General features: G+C 19.2%; 1 protein-coding gene across 2 annotated transcripts in view; it reads left to right on the top strand.

The window, feature by feature from the left end:
* Window positions 1-4,875: 4,875 nt before the first annotated feature.
* Window positions 4,876-19,237, top strand: part of LOC122512529 (DNA-directed RNA polymerase I subunit RPA1) — a 30,809-nt gene continuing 16,447 nt past the window's right edge. The window contains exons 1-7 of one of the 2 annotated variants that reach the window (XM_043628419.1): window positions 4,876-5,221; window positions 5,528-5,760; window positions 8,476-9,019; window positions 11,422-11,818; window positions 12,479-12,843; window positions 15,877-16,235; window positions 19,120-19,234. In XM_043628419.1, coding sequence (XP_043484354.1) covers window positions 5,574-5,760; window positions 8,476-9,019; window positions 11,422-11,818; window positions 12,479-12,843; window positions 15,877-16,235; window positions 19,120-19,234 — 1,967 coding nt within the window. In that variant the 5' untranslated portion in view covers window positions 4,876-5,221; window positions 5,528-5,573. Of the gene's footprint in view, window positions 5,222-5,294; window positions 5,348-5,527; window positions 5,761-8,475; window positions 9,020-11,421; window positions 11,819-12,478; window positions 12,844-15,876; window positions 16,236-19,119; window positions 19,235-19,237 lie in introns of those variants that run through there. The other variant, XM_043628420.1, reaches the window with a different exon arrangement.

Genomic DNA, 19,237 nt, shown 5'->3' with positions numbered 1-19,237 from the left:
ATGATCGAAATTTTCTTTGTTCGAAATAATTTTTTTTTTTTTAAAGAAACTTCTTTTTTGAGTTTTTAATCAATTAAATGCTCTTGAAATTTTTTTTCCCAAATTTAAAAACAAAATATTTCGGTTTAAATAGAAAATGAAAGTTCGATAATTTCTTTCTTTGAAATAATTTTTTTTTTTTCAAAGAAAATTCTGTTTTGAAAAAAAATCAAAAATTATTTTCTAAAAAAAAGTAGAAAATTCTTCTATTCTTTATTAAAGTTTTTAAAATTATTATTGATTAATATTGATTAATTAAAAGAAAATAGTAATAATAAAAGTAATTAATTAATAAAATTAAAGTCTTTATTAAAATAGAAATTTTATTTTAAAAATAGAAAATTTTTTCTTTTTTTCGAGAACTTGAAAAAAATATTTATAGTAAATGAAAAAAATAATTCACTTTTTAGTGTAAAATAATAAATTTTTCGAATTTTTGACACTAAAATAAAAATGAAAAGTGAGGAGAAAAAATTGTAATTTTTGTAAAAAAGGAAAATTCGAAATAATTTTTGTCAAAAATCATTTTTTTTCCAAAAAGAATAGAAAATTTTTCTAATTTTTATTAAAATATTCTAAATTATTATTAATTAATTAAAATAAATAATAACAAAAGAAATTAAATGTTAATTTATAATAAAAAATTATTAAAATAGAAAAATTTTAGTTTAAAAGTAAAAAATTCGTTTTTTTCCTTTATTTAAAAAAAAATATTACTTTTCGAAAACTTGAAAAAAATATTTTGTTAATGGAAAAGAAGTCAAAAATTATTTTCAGAAAAAAACGTAGAATATTTTTCTATTCTTTATTAACATTTTTTAAATTATTAAAATTATTATTAATTAAAAAAATTATAATAATACAAATGATTAATTAATGAATAAAATTAAAGTTATTAAAATAGAAATTTTGTTTTAAAAATGGAAAATTTTTCTTTTTTTCTCTTTATTTTTGAAAAATGATTTTTTTCGAAAACTTTAAAAAAATATTTTGTAACTGAAAAAAAAAATTCACTTTTTGGTGTACAAATAATAAATTTTTCGAATTTTTGATAAATGAGGAGAAAAAAATTGTAATTTTTGTAAAAAAAAGGCGAAAGTTTCGAGACTGAATTTTTCTTTTTGAAAATTAGGGAAAAAATTTCGAACATAGTATTTTTTTGTGACAATATTACGAATTCTTATTGTGATGATGATTATATTTAGTAAATTGATAGCAAATAAATTTTTCAATATCGTGATAGACAATTTTTCGCAAGTGACCTTCAAAATAAAAAAGATGAATTTTTTCTTCGAATTAAGAAAAATTGACGAAAAGAAAAAAAACAAAATGCGAAAAAATATTGTGCCTTTTAAATTTAATGCATTTTCTATTTTTAGAAATCGATTTGTAAATTCTATCCGATTTTTATGATAAAAAAATTGAACCAAAAAAAAAAAAAAATGAGAAAATGAGAAAAACAATTTTTCTAGAAATTGAAATAAAAAAAAATTGAAATAAATGTAAAAATTGGATAAAATTTTTTACAAAATTCGATTCTAAAATTTAATTAACGATAAATATGGAAATTTCTGTGTAAATAATTAAAAAAAAAAAAAAAGGTTAAAAATAAGCGAAAATGCGAGAAATGGGAATTTTTTTTCTACAAATTCGTAGAAAAATTGTTCTATTTTATAGAAATTGTTAAAATTAAGCGAAATATTTTAATGGCGAATATAAAAATATTTAAATATTCAGAAAAATTTGTATAAATATTGAAAAAATATTTAAATATTTAGAATTTGTTTAAATGTTGAATAAATAATTAAATATTTCAAAAAATTGTTCAAATATTTCCAAAAATAAAGATTTAAATTATTCAGAAAAATAATTTAAATACTGAAAAAATATTTAAATATTTACAAAAAATTATTTAAAAATTGAAAGTAAAATGTGGAAAAATATTTAAAAAGGAGAAAATATTCCATTTGTAAACAAAAAATATTTAAATATAAAAAAATGTTTAAATATAGAAAAATTATTTAAATATAAACAAATGTTTGAAAAATTGAAAGCTAAAAAATGTAGAAAAATAATAAAATATAAAAAAAATAATTATTTGAAAAAATTTGTAAAAAAATTTAATTTGAAAAAAAATATTTAAATACAAAAAAAATGTTTAAATACCTATTGAAGAATATTTAAATATAGAAAAAATATTTAAATACAAAAACAATATTTAAATACAGAAAAAAATATTTTGATACAGAAGAAATATTTAAATATTTAAAAGATATTTAAATAAAACAAAAAAAAGTTTCCACACGTGAATCGAAAGAAATTTTAATATCGAAAACAATAAAAAAAAATGTTTAAATTTTTTCGAAAGAGGAAAAATAGACAATAAGCTTTAAAAGAAAAGAAAACAAGAATAATCGACAAAAGAAATGAAAATAGAAAAAAAGTGTATCTAATATCAAAAAATAAAATTTATAAAAAAATAGGTGAGAAAATTAAATTTAGCGAAAAAAAATTAAAAATAAGAAAATATAGATGAAAAAAAAATTAGAATGTTTATGAATATTCTATTCTTTCAATGTTTCTTTTTTAGATAAAAAAATAAAAAATAAGTAAAATTGGTACAATTTTTCTGGAAATTATTTAGAGAAATTAAAAGAAAAACGAACGTTAAAGTTCAAAAGATGAAAAAAAAGAAAAAAAAAGAATTTTTTAATTTGGCCAAAGAAATTTTTTTTCTGCTTCAGAAAAAACGGAAAAATTTCCATTCGTCCAATTTTTTTTTAATGTAAAAAGTGCCTTAATCTTAAGGAATTATTGTAAAAAAAAATAATTTAGTTAGAAGATTTTTTTTTAGTAGTTATGATTTTTTTAATATTTTTTTTCAAACTTATGTCCAGCGTCAAAAAAAAAAAATTGAAAAAATGTTCGAAATTTTGAAATTTACTTTCTGGTCAAAAGAAATTGTTAATTTTACTTAGAAAAAAAAATTCGTTATTTTTTTTTATCATTTCTTTAAAAAAAACAAAATTTTTTTTCGTTAATTTCTACCTTTTTTTCCTGGTAATTTAGTCAAAAATTGAAATTTTTCGAAAGCAAAAAAAAAAGAATTTATTTGTTAAAAAATAGAAAAAAAACCAAAAAAAAAAAAATCGTTTTAAAAAGTAAATTTTCATTTTTTTTTTATTTTATTTATCTCGAAAGTTTAAAAAAAAAATTTTCTAGAGAAAAAAAAAATGATCGGAAAGTTGAGACCAAAATTTCAGTGATAAAAAGGAAGAATTATTTTTTTATTAAAAAAAATTTTTTTCGATTTATTTTTAAATAAATTAATTATACAAAAATTTTTTCCTAACAAAATTAAAAATTATTTCTAAAAAAAAGAATATAAAAAAAAATTTGTAAAGAAAAACAAAGTATTTTTTTTTAAGAAAATAAAATTTTTGTAAAGAAAAACAAAGTATTTTTTTAAGAAAAAAAAATTTTTGTAAAGAAAAACAAAGAATTTATAAAAAGAAATTTTTTTGTACAGAAAAACAAAAGTATTTTTTTAAGAAAAAAAAAATTTTGCAAAAAAAACACGAAAAAGTATTTCTTTTTAATAAAAAAAAGTTAGTTTCTTCCTTTAAATTGATATGTTAATAAAATTGAGACGAATAGAAAAAAAAATTGATAAGAGTGCAAGAATTGTATGAAAGAAAAATGTTAACTGTTATAATAATAGTGATAATTTTCATTATTATTAATATTATAATTACTATTATTATGATTATGATTATAATTATATTATTAAAATTAAAATTATTATTGTAATTATAATTATTTTTATTAATTATTATTAAAATTATTATTATTATTATTATTATAATTAAAATTATTATTATTATTATTATGATAATTAAAATTATTATTATTATTATAATTAAAATTATTATTATTATTATATTTTTATTAAAATTATTATAATTATTAAATATTATTATTATAGATTATTATCATTATTATTTTACTATTACAATTATAATAATTATTAATTATTAATATTAATAATATTATTATTTTATTCGATACTCTTGAGAATATTTATAGAATTTTCTCAAATTTTGTTTATATACTTATTTTGTATACATAACAATATTCGAGGAAAAAAAGCAGTTGGAAAAAAAAATTTTTTTCTTGTGTATTTATATATAGACGAATCTACAAACAAAAAAATGCCTTCGACTCGTAATTGATTAAAAAAAAGTCGATAGTTAGTTTAAATGTGTATTTATTATTGATAATTTTTGAAAGTAAATCAGTGCCACTTAATTGTTCCGAGAAATATAATTTTTTTCAGTTTATTCATTTTTCTTAAAAACAAAAATCCAAATTTCCCGCTTCAAATTCCTTTTTTTTAATTTAAATAAAAAAATATTTAAATTATGGGAAAAAAAGTTTGTCGGCAAGTTAAATTATGATGATAGTCGGTAATTTACCGACAGTTGGTAAATTATAGTTTCGTCGATTGGCGTGTCCAAAAGACAAACTTGCTTCAACTGGACAATTGAAATCAATGTTACTTTTTATTTACTCTACTTATTTATTTAATTTATTTTTTTACTCTTATTTATTTTTCCTAAATCGTAATAAGACAACAACTAAATTTTTAAACTTTTAAAACAAAACAAATTGAGTTTTTACTTAAGCAGTCAGTCAGCCAAGGTGTGAACGCGCCTTTATACCCGATTCTGTGAAGCAGACTTTAGAAATTTTGTCCAATTGTTAATCAGTTATGTTCACACCATTCACTGCACTGCAGGATGACTCAGTCGGTAAAGAAGTTCCCCAATTTTCAAAAAATTGTACTTTTTATTTAAAAAAAAACACAATTTTTTTTAATTATTAACATTTTTTTCTTATTGTTTATAAAATAAAAGAATTACTACAAAGCTTAGAAGGGGAAAAGTTTCTTATATGACTATATATAGGTATAATAATGCAGTTTGTATTATTTATATTTACAAAGAGACGACGTAACTAAACACGTGTTGACAGCAGGCCGCAAGTAACACGTTCTTCTTGTTATTTTCTTTAGTCTTTAAATTACTTTCTTGAATATTCAAGAGCAAAATGTGATAACAAGTTAATAATTCGTGAGTGTGTATTTAAAAAGCGAACGGAATTTCTCTGCTGCGAAAAAAGGGTAAATTATCTCTATTCTTTATTCTATTAAAAACGGTGACAGAAAATTGAACATAACCTCAAAAATGAATATTATTACTTTTCACCCTTTTCACGTTTTTCACGAACTTTCTTTTTAAAACCTCGTGTATGATAAGTATAATAATTGTTATTAATATTATTATTATTATTATTATTATTATTATTATATATTATAAGTATTATTATTAATTATATTATTATAATAATAATTATTATTGTCATTATTATTGTTGTTTATTATTATAAAATTTTTTTTATAAAAATTATTACTAATTCTTATTTACAGGCGAATAAAAAACTAAAATTAAATTAAAAAGAAAAAGAGGAAAATAATGTCGGGATATAAATTGGCGGCTCGTAAAGCAGCGAGACATTTCGATGCAAAGAGTCTCGTTTTTTCCTTTCTCACCGAGGAGGAAATTCGAAAATTAAGTGTGGTGAAAATTTACAAACCCTATCCATTCGATAAATTTGGATTAAATCATCCGGAAAAAGGTGGACTCTATGATCCGGCTCTTGGTAATTATTTTTAATCATTTTTTAAACAATTTTTTTGTTGAATCTAAATTCAATAATTGTCGAGTTTCAATTTATTCAAAATTTTAATTATTGTTTGAGAATTTTTCAATTTTACGAAATTTTTTCTCTAATTTTCAAGTATTTTTTATATAGTTTTTATTAATTTCAAGAAATTTTTGTCATTTTGAAGAATTTTTAAATATTTTTTTACATTTTTAGTTTAAATGAATTTTTTCGTTATTTTCAAGTAGTTTTTAATATATTTTTTTCTTATTTTCAAGTATTTTTTACGACTTTTTTCAATTTCAAGCAATTTTTTATTAGTTTCAAAGTTATTATTAATTTTTTCTTTACAATTTTGAAAAATTTTTCTTGCTATTGTCAAGTAATTTTTATGGTTTTTTCTATTTTAAAGAAGTTTTCTGATTAGTTAACGTTTTCTTTAATTTTATTCCCCTTTTAAAGAATATATTAAATTAATCAATTAAATGTAAAATCAATTTTTTATTTTATTTTAGTAACAAGAATAGTAAAAAAATATGCAAATTATAATTAAAATAACTGAATTCCTAAAAAAATTTAATTATTTAAGAAGAAAATTGAATTCTAACGAAGATTTTTACAAAACATTTTTTAAATAATTGAAATCTGTTTCGAATTTTAATAAAAATAGTAAATATTGAAAATTATTGAATTGCGAAAAGTTTTTAAAAATAATTAAAATTTGCAAAGAATTCGATTAAAATTTTTGAGAATAATTGAATGTCTGTGTGGCATTTTATTAAATATTTTTGAAAATAATTGAATTATTGCGAAAACTTTTATTAAAATGTTAAAAAAAGAATTGAAATTCTGTGAAAAATTTTGTTATTTTTGAAAATAATTGAATTTATTGTGAGGAATTTTTTTTTTGTTTATAAAAATAGTTTAATTTTTGTAAAGAATTTATAATTATATAATTGAATTTTTAAAGAAAATTATTTGAAACTTTCAGAAGAATTTTATTTTCTTACGAATATAATTGAATTCTTGCCAAGAATTTTAATAAATTTTTTTGAAAAAAAATTCATGAATTTTTGCGACGAATTTTATTATTTATGAAATTAAGAGAATTCATGGGAATAATTTTTATGTTTTATAAAAAGTAATTTAATTTTTGAGAAGTATTTTAGTCTGTAAGAAAATAATTAAATTTTTGAAAAGAATTTAATTTATTAAGTAAATAATTGACTTTTGTAAAAAAAATTTCTTTTACCTAAATAATTGAATTCTTGTGTAATTAATTAATTCTTGTGTAATTCTTGTGTAATTCTTGTGTATTACCTAAATAATTGAATTCTTGTGTAAATTTTAAGTTTTTAAAAAAATAATTGAATTTTTGTAGAGAATTTTCTCAAAATTGAAGAAAATAATTGAATTCTTGTGACAAAATTTTTATTTATGAAAATAATTGAATTATTGCTTAGAATTCTATCAGAAATGTTTTTAAATAATTGAATTTTAAAGAAGAAATTTATTACTTTTAAAAATAATTGAATTCTAGTGAAGAAATTTATTATTTTTACGAAAATAATTGAATTTTTTCAGAACAATTTCAATATTTCATAAAATAATTGAATTTTTGAGAAGATTTTCATTATTTTTATTTCTATTTCTGTTTTATAAAAATTTTCAAAAAAATAATTGTATTCTAGAGAAAGAGTTTTATTATTGACGAAAATAATTGAATTTTCAACAAAGAATTTTATTATTTACGAAAATAATTGAATTTTCACATCATTTTCATTATTTTTTCAATTACTTCTGTTTCTATTATTTTCTACGAATTTTATTAAAATTCCTTAAAAAATAATTGAATTCTAACGATGAATTTTACTATTTATCAAAATAATTTAATTTTTAACGAATCAATTAAATATTTAGAAAATTAATTAAATTTTTGAACAAGAATTTTATTATTTTCGAAAATAATTGAATTTTGGACAATATTTGAATAATTTTTTTTTCAATTATTTTCAACGATTTTTGTGAAAATTTTTCAAAAATAATTGAATTGTACAGAAAGAATTTTATTATTTACGATAATAATTGAATTTTGCAAAAAATTTTATTAAAATCCCTCAAAATAATTGAATTTTCGAGAATAATTTTGTTATAATTATCTTTAAAAATTGAATTCTTTCGAAGAATTATTTATACGTAAATAATTGAATTCTCGGGAAGAATTTTATTAAAATCCAAAAGAGTAATTGAATTATTTCAAAAAAAATTTAATTAAAATTGTATTTAAAATAATTGAATTCCTGTGAAAAATTCTAATATTTTTGTAAATAAACAAATAAATAATAATAAATAATAAATAAATTCTTCCAAAGAATTTAAAAAAAAGCATTTTTTTAAATAATTGATTTCTTCTAGGAATCGAAATTAAATTTTTAAGAATAATTAAATTTCTGGATTAATTCCTGTAAAATTGTATTAAAATTAATTGAAATCCCGCGATGAATTTTATTATTTATGTGAAAATAATTGAATAGTTGCAAAGAATTTTTTATTAAAATTTTCAAAAATAATTGAATTCCTGAGAAGAATTTTCTTATTTATGAAAATAATTGAATTGTTAGGAAAAATTTTGTTATTTTTGAAAATAATTGAATTTTATCCTTAAAACAAAAAGAAGAAGAAAAAATACTAATATAAATTTTTTTTTTCCAGGACCACTGCACGAAAATTCAGATCCTTGCGAAACATGTGGACACGCTGTACTAAAATGCACGGGACACTTTGGCCACATTGAATTACCATTAACAGTTGTTAATCCCCTGTGTCATAAAATTTTATACACAATTTTACGTTTAACCTGCCGACAATGTTTCAGTTTACAAATTGCACGTCACGAGAAATTATTATTAGTGGCAAAATTGAAACTCCTCGAGGAGGGATATTTCAGCGATATTCTCGAACTCGAGCAAGAAGTTTGTTCATCGTTGCCGGAGACGGGACAGGGCGATGAAATTTATGCCTATGTCAAGGATGTTATACAAAGTTATGTGCAAAATTTGCACAATCGCGAAAAGTACAAAATTAATAATGGACGCGACGAGGGTGGTGTCAATATGAATACACGAAATTATAATATGGAACTTCAGGCTCACGTCGACAAGGTGCTGAAGAATTGCAAATTGTTGAAGAATTGTATTTATTGTCAAGAGGTATTTTTACGGATTACGACCAGTGGAAATCGAATTATGACGCCCAAGTTAGTTTTTCATTTTATTAATAAAATAAATCTTTTTCTTATTGTTTCTTAATTTTTTTATTTTTATTTCTTTTTTTATTAATTTTACTTTATTTTCTTTTATAAAATTATTTCTTTTTATTAACTTTACTTTATTTCAATTATCTTTATTTAAGTAAATAGCAAAATTCTTCGACAAAATTCAATTATTTTCAAAAATTTTATTAAAATTCATTACAAAATTTCAATTATTTTCATAATTAACAATATTTATCACACGAATTCAATTATTTTCTAAAGTAATAAAATTCAATTATTTTCAAAAATTTAAATAAAATCCATTGCAAAATTTCAATTATTTTCAAAAGTAATAATATTCTTCGCAAAAATTAAATATTGTTCTCAATATCTACTATTTTCATGAAATTTACCAAAAGAATTTAATTATTTCAAAAAAAAAAATTTAATAAAATTCTACAAAAACTTTTAATTATTTTAAAAAAATAATAAAAATTTCAAAAGAATTTCATTAATAACAAATTGTTTTTATAAATTTCTTCGCAATCATTCAACTATTTTCATAAATAATAAAATTTTTACGGGGATTCAATTATTTTCGTAAATAATAAAATTCTTTTTAGGAATTCAATTATTTTCAATAGAATTATTTTAATCGAATTCCTCGAAAAAATTCTTAAAAATTTTATTAAAATTCGTCCAAAGAATTTAATTATTTAAAAATTTGTTAATAAAATTTTTAATGGGAATTGAATTCCAAGAAACATTCAATTATTCAATAAATTATTTATTTGCATTTCATTTGTATTTAAATAATTGAATTCTGGTAGAATTTTCTCATAAACATTTATTTAAAAATAGATTTCAATTAAAATCTTAGATTATAATAATCGAATTCTTTCGAAGAATTTCATTAAAATTTTAAAAATAATTTAATTTTATCGAGACATTTTTTTAAAAATTGTCTTAATAATAATTGTATTTCTACCAAAACAAGTTTTATCAAAACTTTTTAAAATATTTGAATTTCTGCTAAAATTCTGATATTTTTCAAAATAATTGAATTCTTGGGAAGAATTTTTTATTAAGACTTTTGAAAATAATTGAATCTCTGTAAAGATTTTTTATTATTTTTCGAAAATATTTAAATTCTTGAGAAAAATTTTATTAAAATTTCTGAATGTAATTAGAATTTTAAATTTTTGTTATTTAAGAATTTTGTTATTTTTTAATTCTTTGTAATAATTCAATTATTTTTCAAAATAATTTTCATAAAATTCTTCGTAGAAATTTTGATAATTTTTTTTTCAAATTTGTCAAAATTAAATTATTTTCAATGTCTACTATTTGAATAAAATTTTATAAAAGAATTCAATTATTTAAAAAGACATTTTAATAAAAATTCGTCTCAAGAATTCAATTATTTAAAAAAATTAATAAAATTCTTCGCAGAAATTTAATTGTGTTCAACAATTTACAAAAATTCTCGTCAAAATTTCAATAATCTTTATAAAAATTTTTTTAAAAAAGTTTAATTGAATTTTTCTTTAATTCTTCAAGTTTTTATTTTCTAATATATATATATATATATATATATATATATATATATATATATATATATATATATTTAATTGAAATGTCAGAAGAATCGAAATTACGTAAAAATTAATATATTGTAAATAATTGAATATTTACGAAGAATTTTATCATTTTTGAAAATAATTGAATTCTTGCTGAGAATTTGATGAATTTTGAAAATAATTGAATTCTTATTGCGAAGAATTTTGTCAATTTTAAAAATAATTGAATTATTTCGAAGAATTTTATTCAATTTTTTTTTAAGAATAATTGAATTCCTGCGAATAATTTTATTATCTAAAAAAATAATTAAATTCTTGACAAAAGATTTTTAAGGAAATTTATTGAATTAATTTTTCTCAACAAGTTTAATGGAATTTTTTTTTAATTATTTAATTTTTTTAATTTTCTAATTTTTTTTCATTGAAGAATGTCAGAATAATCGAAATTTTAGGTAACATTGAATTGTAAACAAAAAGCTATTATTATTATTATTATTATTATTATTATTATTATTATTATTATTTTTTTTTTATTGTATGGATTTAAAAATTCCCAAAGAAGAACTTTTTCAAATATTATTAAAAATAATTGCTTTAAAGAAGAATTTTAGTTAAAATTTCTAGAAATGAATAATTGAATTGAAATTAAACTAAAATTAAAAATAAAATTTGGTAAAATATAAATGTAGTTTTAAAAACCTGGAAAAATTACGTTTTTTAACCTAGAAAACCTGGAAAAGTCAGGGAATTTGAAATGAGGGAAAGCGTGGTGGCAACCTTGAATTTTTTAAATCTAATTATTGTTAATTTTTTCTTTACTTTTAGAATCAATAATCGGGGAGATTTGAATAGAGACAAAATTGTACCGATTCTACCCGATCAATCGAGGGAATATTTAAGGAAATTGTGGACAAACGAGAAGGAAATTTTAAAAGTAATTATTCCGGTTCTCGACTGTATGAAAATGGAATATCCAACTGATATTCTTTTTCACGATATTCTTCCCGTTTTACCGCCAATCGTCCGACCAATAAGCATGCTAAAGGGACAAATCTTGGAGCATCCACGCACGCAATGCTATAAAGTGATTATTCAAAATTGTCTCATTTTGCGAAAAATAATTGAGGATTTAAAATTGTCCCAAGCGGATAATAATGACGATGATGGCGAGAATGATGGGGAAAATTTACGAGCTCGAGAAAAAATTAACGAGGAAACTCTGGTTTGTAATTTTATTTAATCTTAAATTTTTCTTTTTCATTTTTTTTCCCTCCAATTAATAGTATTTTATTTATAATAATCATCACAAGTACCAAAAAAATGAAAATTTTTCTAAAATCTAACGTTTTTACTTTTCTGTTTCAAGAATTTAGCCAAATTATTTTTGAGCTTTAATTCAATTAATTATTTGATTAAAATTAAATTTTTGTTGAGAATTTAAACTAAAATTCGCGAAAATAGTAAAGAAACGGAATTTGATAAAAAATTAATATAATAAAGAAGAAGAAATAATAACAAAAATAGTAATTTAATAAAGAAGTAAAATTAATAAAAAATAGAAATAGTAAAGAAACAGGAGGAATAAAAATAGAAATAGTAAAGAAAGAGAAAGAATAAAAAATAGAAATAATAATAAAGAAGTAAAATTAATAAAAAAAAAAAGAAATAGTAAAGAAACAGAAGGAATAAAAAATAGAAATAATAATAAAGAAGTAAAATTAATAAAAAATAGAAATAGTAAAGAAACAGAGAGAATAAAAAATAGAAATAATAAATAAATAGCAACAATAAAAAAATGAAAAAAAAGAAGCAGAAAGAATAAATAATAAAAAATGGAAAAATTCGAAATAATAGTGAAAAATTTTGCCGTTTTCTTTTGCAGAGACTACTTGAGAATGTACGAGGCGGAACTCTAATTGAAAAATTACACAACACTTGGCAGGATTTGCAGATTAATGTAAATCATTTGGTTGATCGTGAAATGAATAGAACGACGGATTCGGCGACGTGTCTGGGCGTGAAGCAAGTTTTGGAGAAGAAGGAGGGAATTATTCGCATGCACATGATGGGAAAGCGTGTGAATTACGCGGCGCGAACTGTCATCACGCCGGATCCGAATTTAGATATTGACGAAATTGGAGTGCCGGAAGCGTTTGCATTGAAATTGACTTATCCAGTTCCAGTGACACCGTGGAATGTACAAGAACTCAGGCAAATGATTATTAACGGTCCCGACGTTCATCCTGGGTAATTATTCTATTTTTTACATTTTTACAAATCAAAAAACTATTAGAAAAAATTATAATCAATTTCTTTAAAACGATTTAATATTTAAAAAAAAATATTCAAAATTCTATTTTCAATATCTATTGTATTTTCATCAAATTTCGCAAAACAATTCAATTATTTAAAAGAAAATTGATAAAATTCATCCAAAATTCAATTATTTTCAGGAAATAATAAAATTTCCACACAAATTCAATTAATTTAGAATGTAGCATTTTCAAAAAAATCAATTATTTAACAAAATTTTTATACAATTCTTTTCACAATCATTCAATTAATTCCACTAATAATAACATTTTTCATGAAAACTCAATTTTTTAATAAAATTTTGGATAAAATTCTAAGCAAGAATTCAATTATTTTCATAAATAATAAAACTCATCGAAGAATTTCAATTATTTTTAACACTATTTTCAATTAATTAATCAAAAAATTCAATTATTTTCACAAATAAAGTTTTTTACTAAAATTCAATTCTTTTTAAACATTTTAATAAAATTTTCGCAATAATTCAATTATTTACAAAAATATTAAAATTTTTTACAGGAATTCAATTATTTTCAAATATTTTAACAAAATTGTTCGAAAATTTAATTTATTTTAAGTACAATTTTAATGAAATTTTTTTGAAAAAATTCAATTATTTTTAAAAATAACAAAATTATTTCCGAAAATTTAATTATTTTGAGGCTTTTTAATAAAATTCGTTGCAAAATTCAATTATTTTCATAAGTATAACAATATTCATCACAAGAATTCAATTATTTTTAAAAGTAATAAATTTCTTCTTGAAAATTCAATTATTTTAAAGAATTTTGATAAAATTCTAAACAAGAATTGAATTATTTTCATAAATAATAAAAAAAATTTTGATTCAATTATTTTTTTCAATTTTGAAGAAAATTCTCTACAAAAATTCAATTATTTTTTTAAAAACTAAAATTTGACATAAGAATTCAATTATTTAGATAAAAGAATTTTTTTTACAAAAATTCAATTATTTACTTAATAAATTAAATTCTTCTCAAGAATTCAATTATTTTCATCAATCAGAAAATTCGCCACAAGAATTCAATTATTTTCTACAATTTTGATAAAATACTTGTCAAAAATTCAATTACTTTTTATAAACCATAAAAATTGTTCCCATAAATTCTCTTAATTTCATAAATAATAAAATTCGTCGCAAAAATTCATGAATTTTTTTTTTTTAAATTTATTAAAATTCTTAGCAAGAATTCAATTATATTCGTAAGAAAATAAAAATCTTCTAAAAGTTTCAAATAATTTCCTTTAAAAATTTAATTATATTTATAAATTTTTTTCAAAAATTTAACTATTTTTATAAACAAAGAAAAATTCCTCACATAAATTCAATTATTTTCAAAAATAACAAAATTTTTCATAGAATTTCAATTCGTTTTTTAACATTTTAATAAAAGTTTTTGCAATAATTCAATTATTTTCGTAAATAAAAAAATTCTACGCAGGATTATAGTTATTTTTAATTTAATAAAATTTTTTGAAAGAAATCAATTATTTTCATAAATAATAATAAAATGTTTCGTGAGGAATTCAATTTTTTTTTATGAAACTTATTGAATTTTTGTAGAGAATTTTCTCAAAATTGAAGAAAATAATTGAATTCTTGTGACAAAATTTTTTTTATGAAAATAATTGAATTCTTGTGGAAAATTTTAGTTTTTCAGAAAATAATTGAATTTTTGTAGAGAATTTTCTTAAAATTGAAGAAAATAATTAAATTCTTGGGACAATTTTTTTTATGAAAATAATAAATTGAATTCTTGTTGTAAATTTTATTTTAGATGAAAATAATTCAATTCTTGCGAAAAATTTTCTTTTGTTCATAAAAATAATGGAATTTTTGAGAAGTAATTTACTAAAATTGTAGAAAATAATTGAATTCTTGTGATGAATTTTCTAGTTGCTGAAAATAATTGAATTCTTGAGAAGAATTTTATTTTTGTTAAAATCAAATAATTGAATTTTTGAGAAGAATTTTATTTTTTAAGAAAATAATAAAAGTCTTCTGAGAAATTCAATTATTTACATAAATAATTCTTCAAATGAATTCAATTATTAAAGATAAATAACAAAATTATTCCCAAAAATTCAATTATTTTGAGGCATTTTAATAAAATACTTTGCAAAATTCAATTATTTTCAAAAATAATAAAGTTCTTTGCTAGAAATCAATTAATTTTGGAAAATTTTGATAAAATTCGTCGAAAATAATATAAATCTAGATATAATAGAAAAAAATAATGAAAATCTTCCCAGAATTTCAATTATTTTCAGAAATAATAAAATTTTTCGCAAAAAATTTCAATTATTTTCGAGAAAATAATAAATTTTTTTGACAAAAATTCAATTAATTTCATAGATAATAAAAAATTTTCTATAGAATTCAATTATTTTTGTAAATAATAAAATTCTTTGTCAAAAATTCAATTATTTTCGTAAATACTAAAATTCTTCTGCAAAAGTTCAATTATTTTCGTAAATAATTAAATTTTTTGCAAAAACTTCATTAATTTTTGTAAATAATAAAATTCTTCGCAAAAAATTCAATTATTTTCGTAATTAATAAAATTCTTTGCGAAAAGTTCAACCAATTTCGTAAATAATAATAAATTTCTTCGCAAAAATTCCATTATTTTTATAATTAATAAAAATCTTTGCTGGTTTTAAATTATTTTTTTTTGTAAAATTCTGTTAAAATTCGTGGATAATAATAGAAATTGATATGACAGAAGAATAAAAAAATAAAAAATAGATAATAGAATTAATTAAGAAACAAAAATTAGAATAAAGTCATATAATGTATAGAAATAGAAATAATAAAAATATAGTAACAATGAAAATGAATAAAGCAATCGAAATTTTAAATAAAAGTAAAAATATTGAATAAAAAACAGAAATAGTAAGAAAATAATAAATAATTACAATTCTTCTTCTACTTCTTGTTTCCAGTGCCGTTTTGATTCAAAACGAAGACGGTTCAGTGAAACGAATAAGCAGCTTGTCATTGACGCAAAGGGAGAGTATAGCAAAGACCCTGCTGACGAAGACGGCGAAGTCGAATAAATTTTTCGACGGAATGAAAATTGTGCATCGACATTTACAAAACGGCGATATGCTGCTGTTGAATCGTCAACCGACACTTCATAAGCCGAGTATAATGGCGCATCGCGCACGAATTTTGAAAGCCGAGAAGACATTGCGTTTGCATTACGCAAACTGCAAGGCGTACAATGCCGATTTCGATGGCGACGAAATGAACGCACATTTTCCGCAGAACGAAGTCGCACGTGCAGAGGCCAAATTTATTGGTAATTCCTTTGGTTTTTTCCTTATTCCTTTTCTTTGTTTTTACTTGATTCGATTTTTTTTTTGCTTTCTTGGTTCTATTTTTCTTTATTTTTACTTGTTTCGATTTATTTTTTGACTTTATTTTTCATTTGTCTTTCTTTTTCATTTGGGTTTATTTTTCATTTGGGTTTATTTTTTATTTCTTTCTCTTTTTCACTTGGCTTTATTTTTCAATTGTTTCTATTTTTTTTGACTTTGTTTTTTGGTTTCATTTTATTCTCACTTGGCTTTATTTTTTATTTGTTTTTATTTTCACTTGGCTTTATTTTTCAATTGTTTCTATTTTTTCTTGACTTTATTTTTTTTGTTTCTTTTTATTTTTTCACTTGGCTTTATTTTTTATTTGTTTTTATTTTCACTTGGCTTTATTTTTTATTTGTTTTTATTTTCACTTGGCTTTATTTTTTATTTGTTTTTATTTTCACTTGGCTTTATTTTTCAATTGTTTCTATTTTTTCTTGACTTTATTTTTTTTTGTTTCTTTTTATTTTTTCACTTGGCTTTATTTTTTATTTGTTTTTATTTTCACTTGGCTTTATATTTTATTTATTTTTATTTTCCACTTGGCTTTTACTCTTTAACTTGTTTATATTTTTTCTTTTCTTTATTTTTTATTTCTTGTTCTTTTACCACTCGGGTTTGCTTTTCATTCTTCTTTTCTATTTTTTACTTGCTTTTATTCTTTATTTGTCTTTATTTTTTATTTTGATACTTTTTTCATTGATTTCGAGATTTGAATTAAGAGAATTCGAGTTTAAAAATTTGTTTTTCTATTTTTTAAAGCAAATACTGCAAATTCGTATTTAATTTGATTTCAATTTTAATGAAATTCATGTTATTTTCAAGTAATTTTGAATATTTTTTTGTCCTTTCCAATTTTTTTTTCAAATTCTTTGAATTTTAAGGAATTTTTTTTGTAATATATTCAAGTTTCCTGTATTTTTCTTCAGTTTTTTAAAAAAAAATTTTGGTTATCTTCAAGTATTTTTAAATATTTTTTTTTATTTTCAAGTATTTTTTTAAGGTTTTTTTGAATTTCAAAAATTTTTTTTTGTAATTTTTAAGTTACTTGTATTTTTCTTCCATTTCTTCCATTTTTCTTTCCATTTTTGTTTGTTTGTTTTAAATAGTTTTTTTTTCATGTTCATATATTTTAAAAAAATTTTTTTTTCATTTTCAAATATATTTTTGTATTTTTTTCCATTTTTCAAGTATTTTTCCTGAATTTTTAAATTTTAAGGAATTTTTTTGTCAAATTCAATTTTTTTTTATTTCTCTTTTTTCATTTTTAAAGAATTTGTTGTTATTTTCAAGTTTTTTTTAAATGTTTTTTTTTGTTCTTTTCAATCTTTTTCAATTTTCTTCAATTATTTTATTTTTTCAATTTATTTTCGTCAATTTTCAAGAAGTTTTGTTTCCAAAAATGTAGTGTTTTTTCTACAGTTCTATTAATTTCTTTAATTTATTTTTTTTTTTTGATTTCAAAGAAAAATCATTTTCAAGTTTTGTTTTATTTTTATTTCAATTTTAATGAATTTCATGTTATTTTGAATTATTTTTTTTTGTGTTATTTTTAGAAATTTTTATACTTTTTCTAGTATTTTAATGTTTTTTTTTTAATTTTAAAAGAATTCTACTTTTATTTTCTAAAATTAATTTTCATTTTTTGCTTTTATTTATTATTGTTTCAAATTAAAAAAATTTTATTTTCTTTTTCAATTATTTTTTTTACTATTTTTTGTCCATTTCAATTTTTTTTTAAATTTCTCACAATTTAATCAAGTTTTTGTTATTTTAAAATTTCAAAGATATATTCAACTTCTTTTCTTTCTTTTTCAAATAATTTTTATATTTTTTTTCAGTTTTGAAGAATTTTATATAATTTTCATGCTTTTTTGGGATTTTTTAATCATTAAGGAATTTTTTTCATCATTTTTAATTTTTGTTTTATTTTTCTTTCAGTTTAAAAAAAAATTTTTTATGTTATTTTGAATTGTTTTTAAAATATTCTTCTTATTTTAAAGTATTTTTATGATTTTTTTGAATTTTAAGAAAATATTTTTCATTTTTGATTATATTTTATGTTCTTTTTTAAATTTTTAATGAATTTTTCTCCCTTTTTTTATTTTTTAAGAATTCTTTTTTTATTTCCAGATATTTTGAAATATTTTTTTATTTATTTTCAGTTTTAAAGAATTATTTTAATTTACAATCATTTTTTATTGTTTCTTCAATTGTAATCACATTTTTTTGTCATTTTCAAGTTTTTATTTGGCTTTATTTTTCAATTGTTTCTATTGTTTTCTTGTCTTTATTTTTTATTTCTTTCTATTTTTCACTCGTTTCTATTTTTTTTACTTGTCTTTATTTTTTTGTTTTGTGTTTCCTGGCTTTTAATTTTTTATTTGTTTTTATTCCTCACTAATTATTATTTTTTCCTTGAATTAATTTTTTATTTGTTTATATTTTTTATTCGGCTTTATTTTCCGCTTGTTTTCATTTTTTACTCATTTTTTTTTGTTTTCAGTTTCTACTTGGCTTTATTATTTATTTGCTTATATTTTTTTCCTAATATTTAATTTTTTCCTCACCTTTATTTTTTACTTGTCTTTATTTTTTATTTGCTTCTATTTTTCACTTGTCTTTATTTTTTATTTCTTTTTTTCACTCAGCTTTGCTTTTCCTTCTTCTTTTCTATTTTTCACTTATTTTTATTCTTTACTTGTCATTATTTTCTATTTTCATACTTTTTCGATTTCGAGTTGAAAATTAAAGAAAATTAAAAATTAAAAATTAAGAAATAAGAAAATTCGAGTTTAAAATTTGTTTTTCTATTTTTAACAGCAAATACTGCAAATCAGTATTTGGTGCCAAAAGACGGAACCCCTTTGAGTGGATTGATTCAAGATCATATAATTTCCGGTGTGCGATTAACGATGAGAGGCAAATTTTTCGAAAAGTG

The sequence above is a fragment of the Leptopilina heterotoma genome, unplaced genomic scaffold (genome assembly GCF_015476425.1).
Source record: "Leptopilina heterotoma isolate Lh14 unplaced genomic scaffold, ASM1547642v1 Lhet_123, whole genome shotgun sequence".
NCBI lineage: Eukaryota > Metazoa > Arthropoda > Insecta > Hymenoptera > Figitidae > Leptopilina > Leptopilina heterotoma.
The sequence above is the reverse complement of the archived record's forward strand: the minus strand, read 5'-3'. Positions and strand labels throughout refer to the sequence as shown.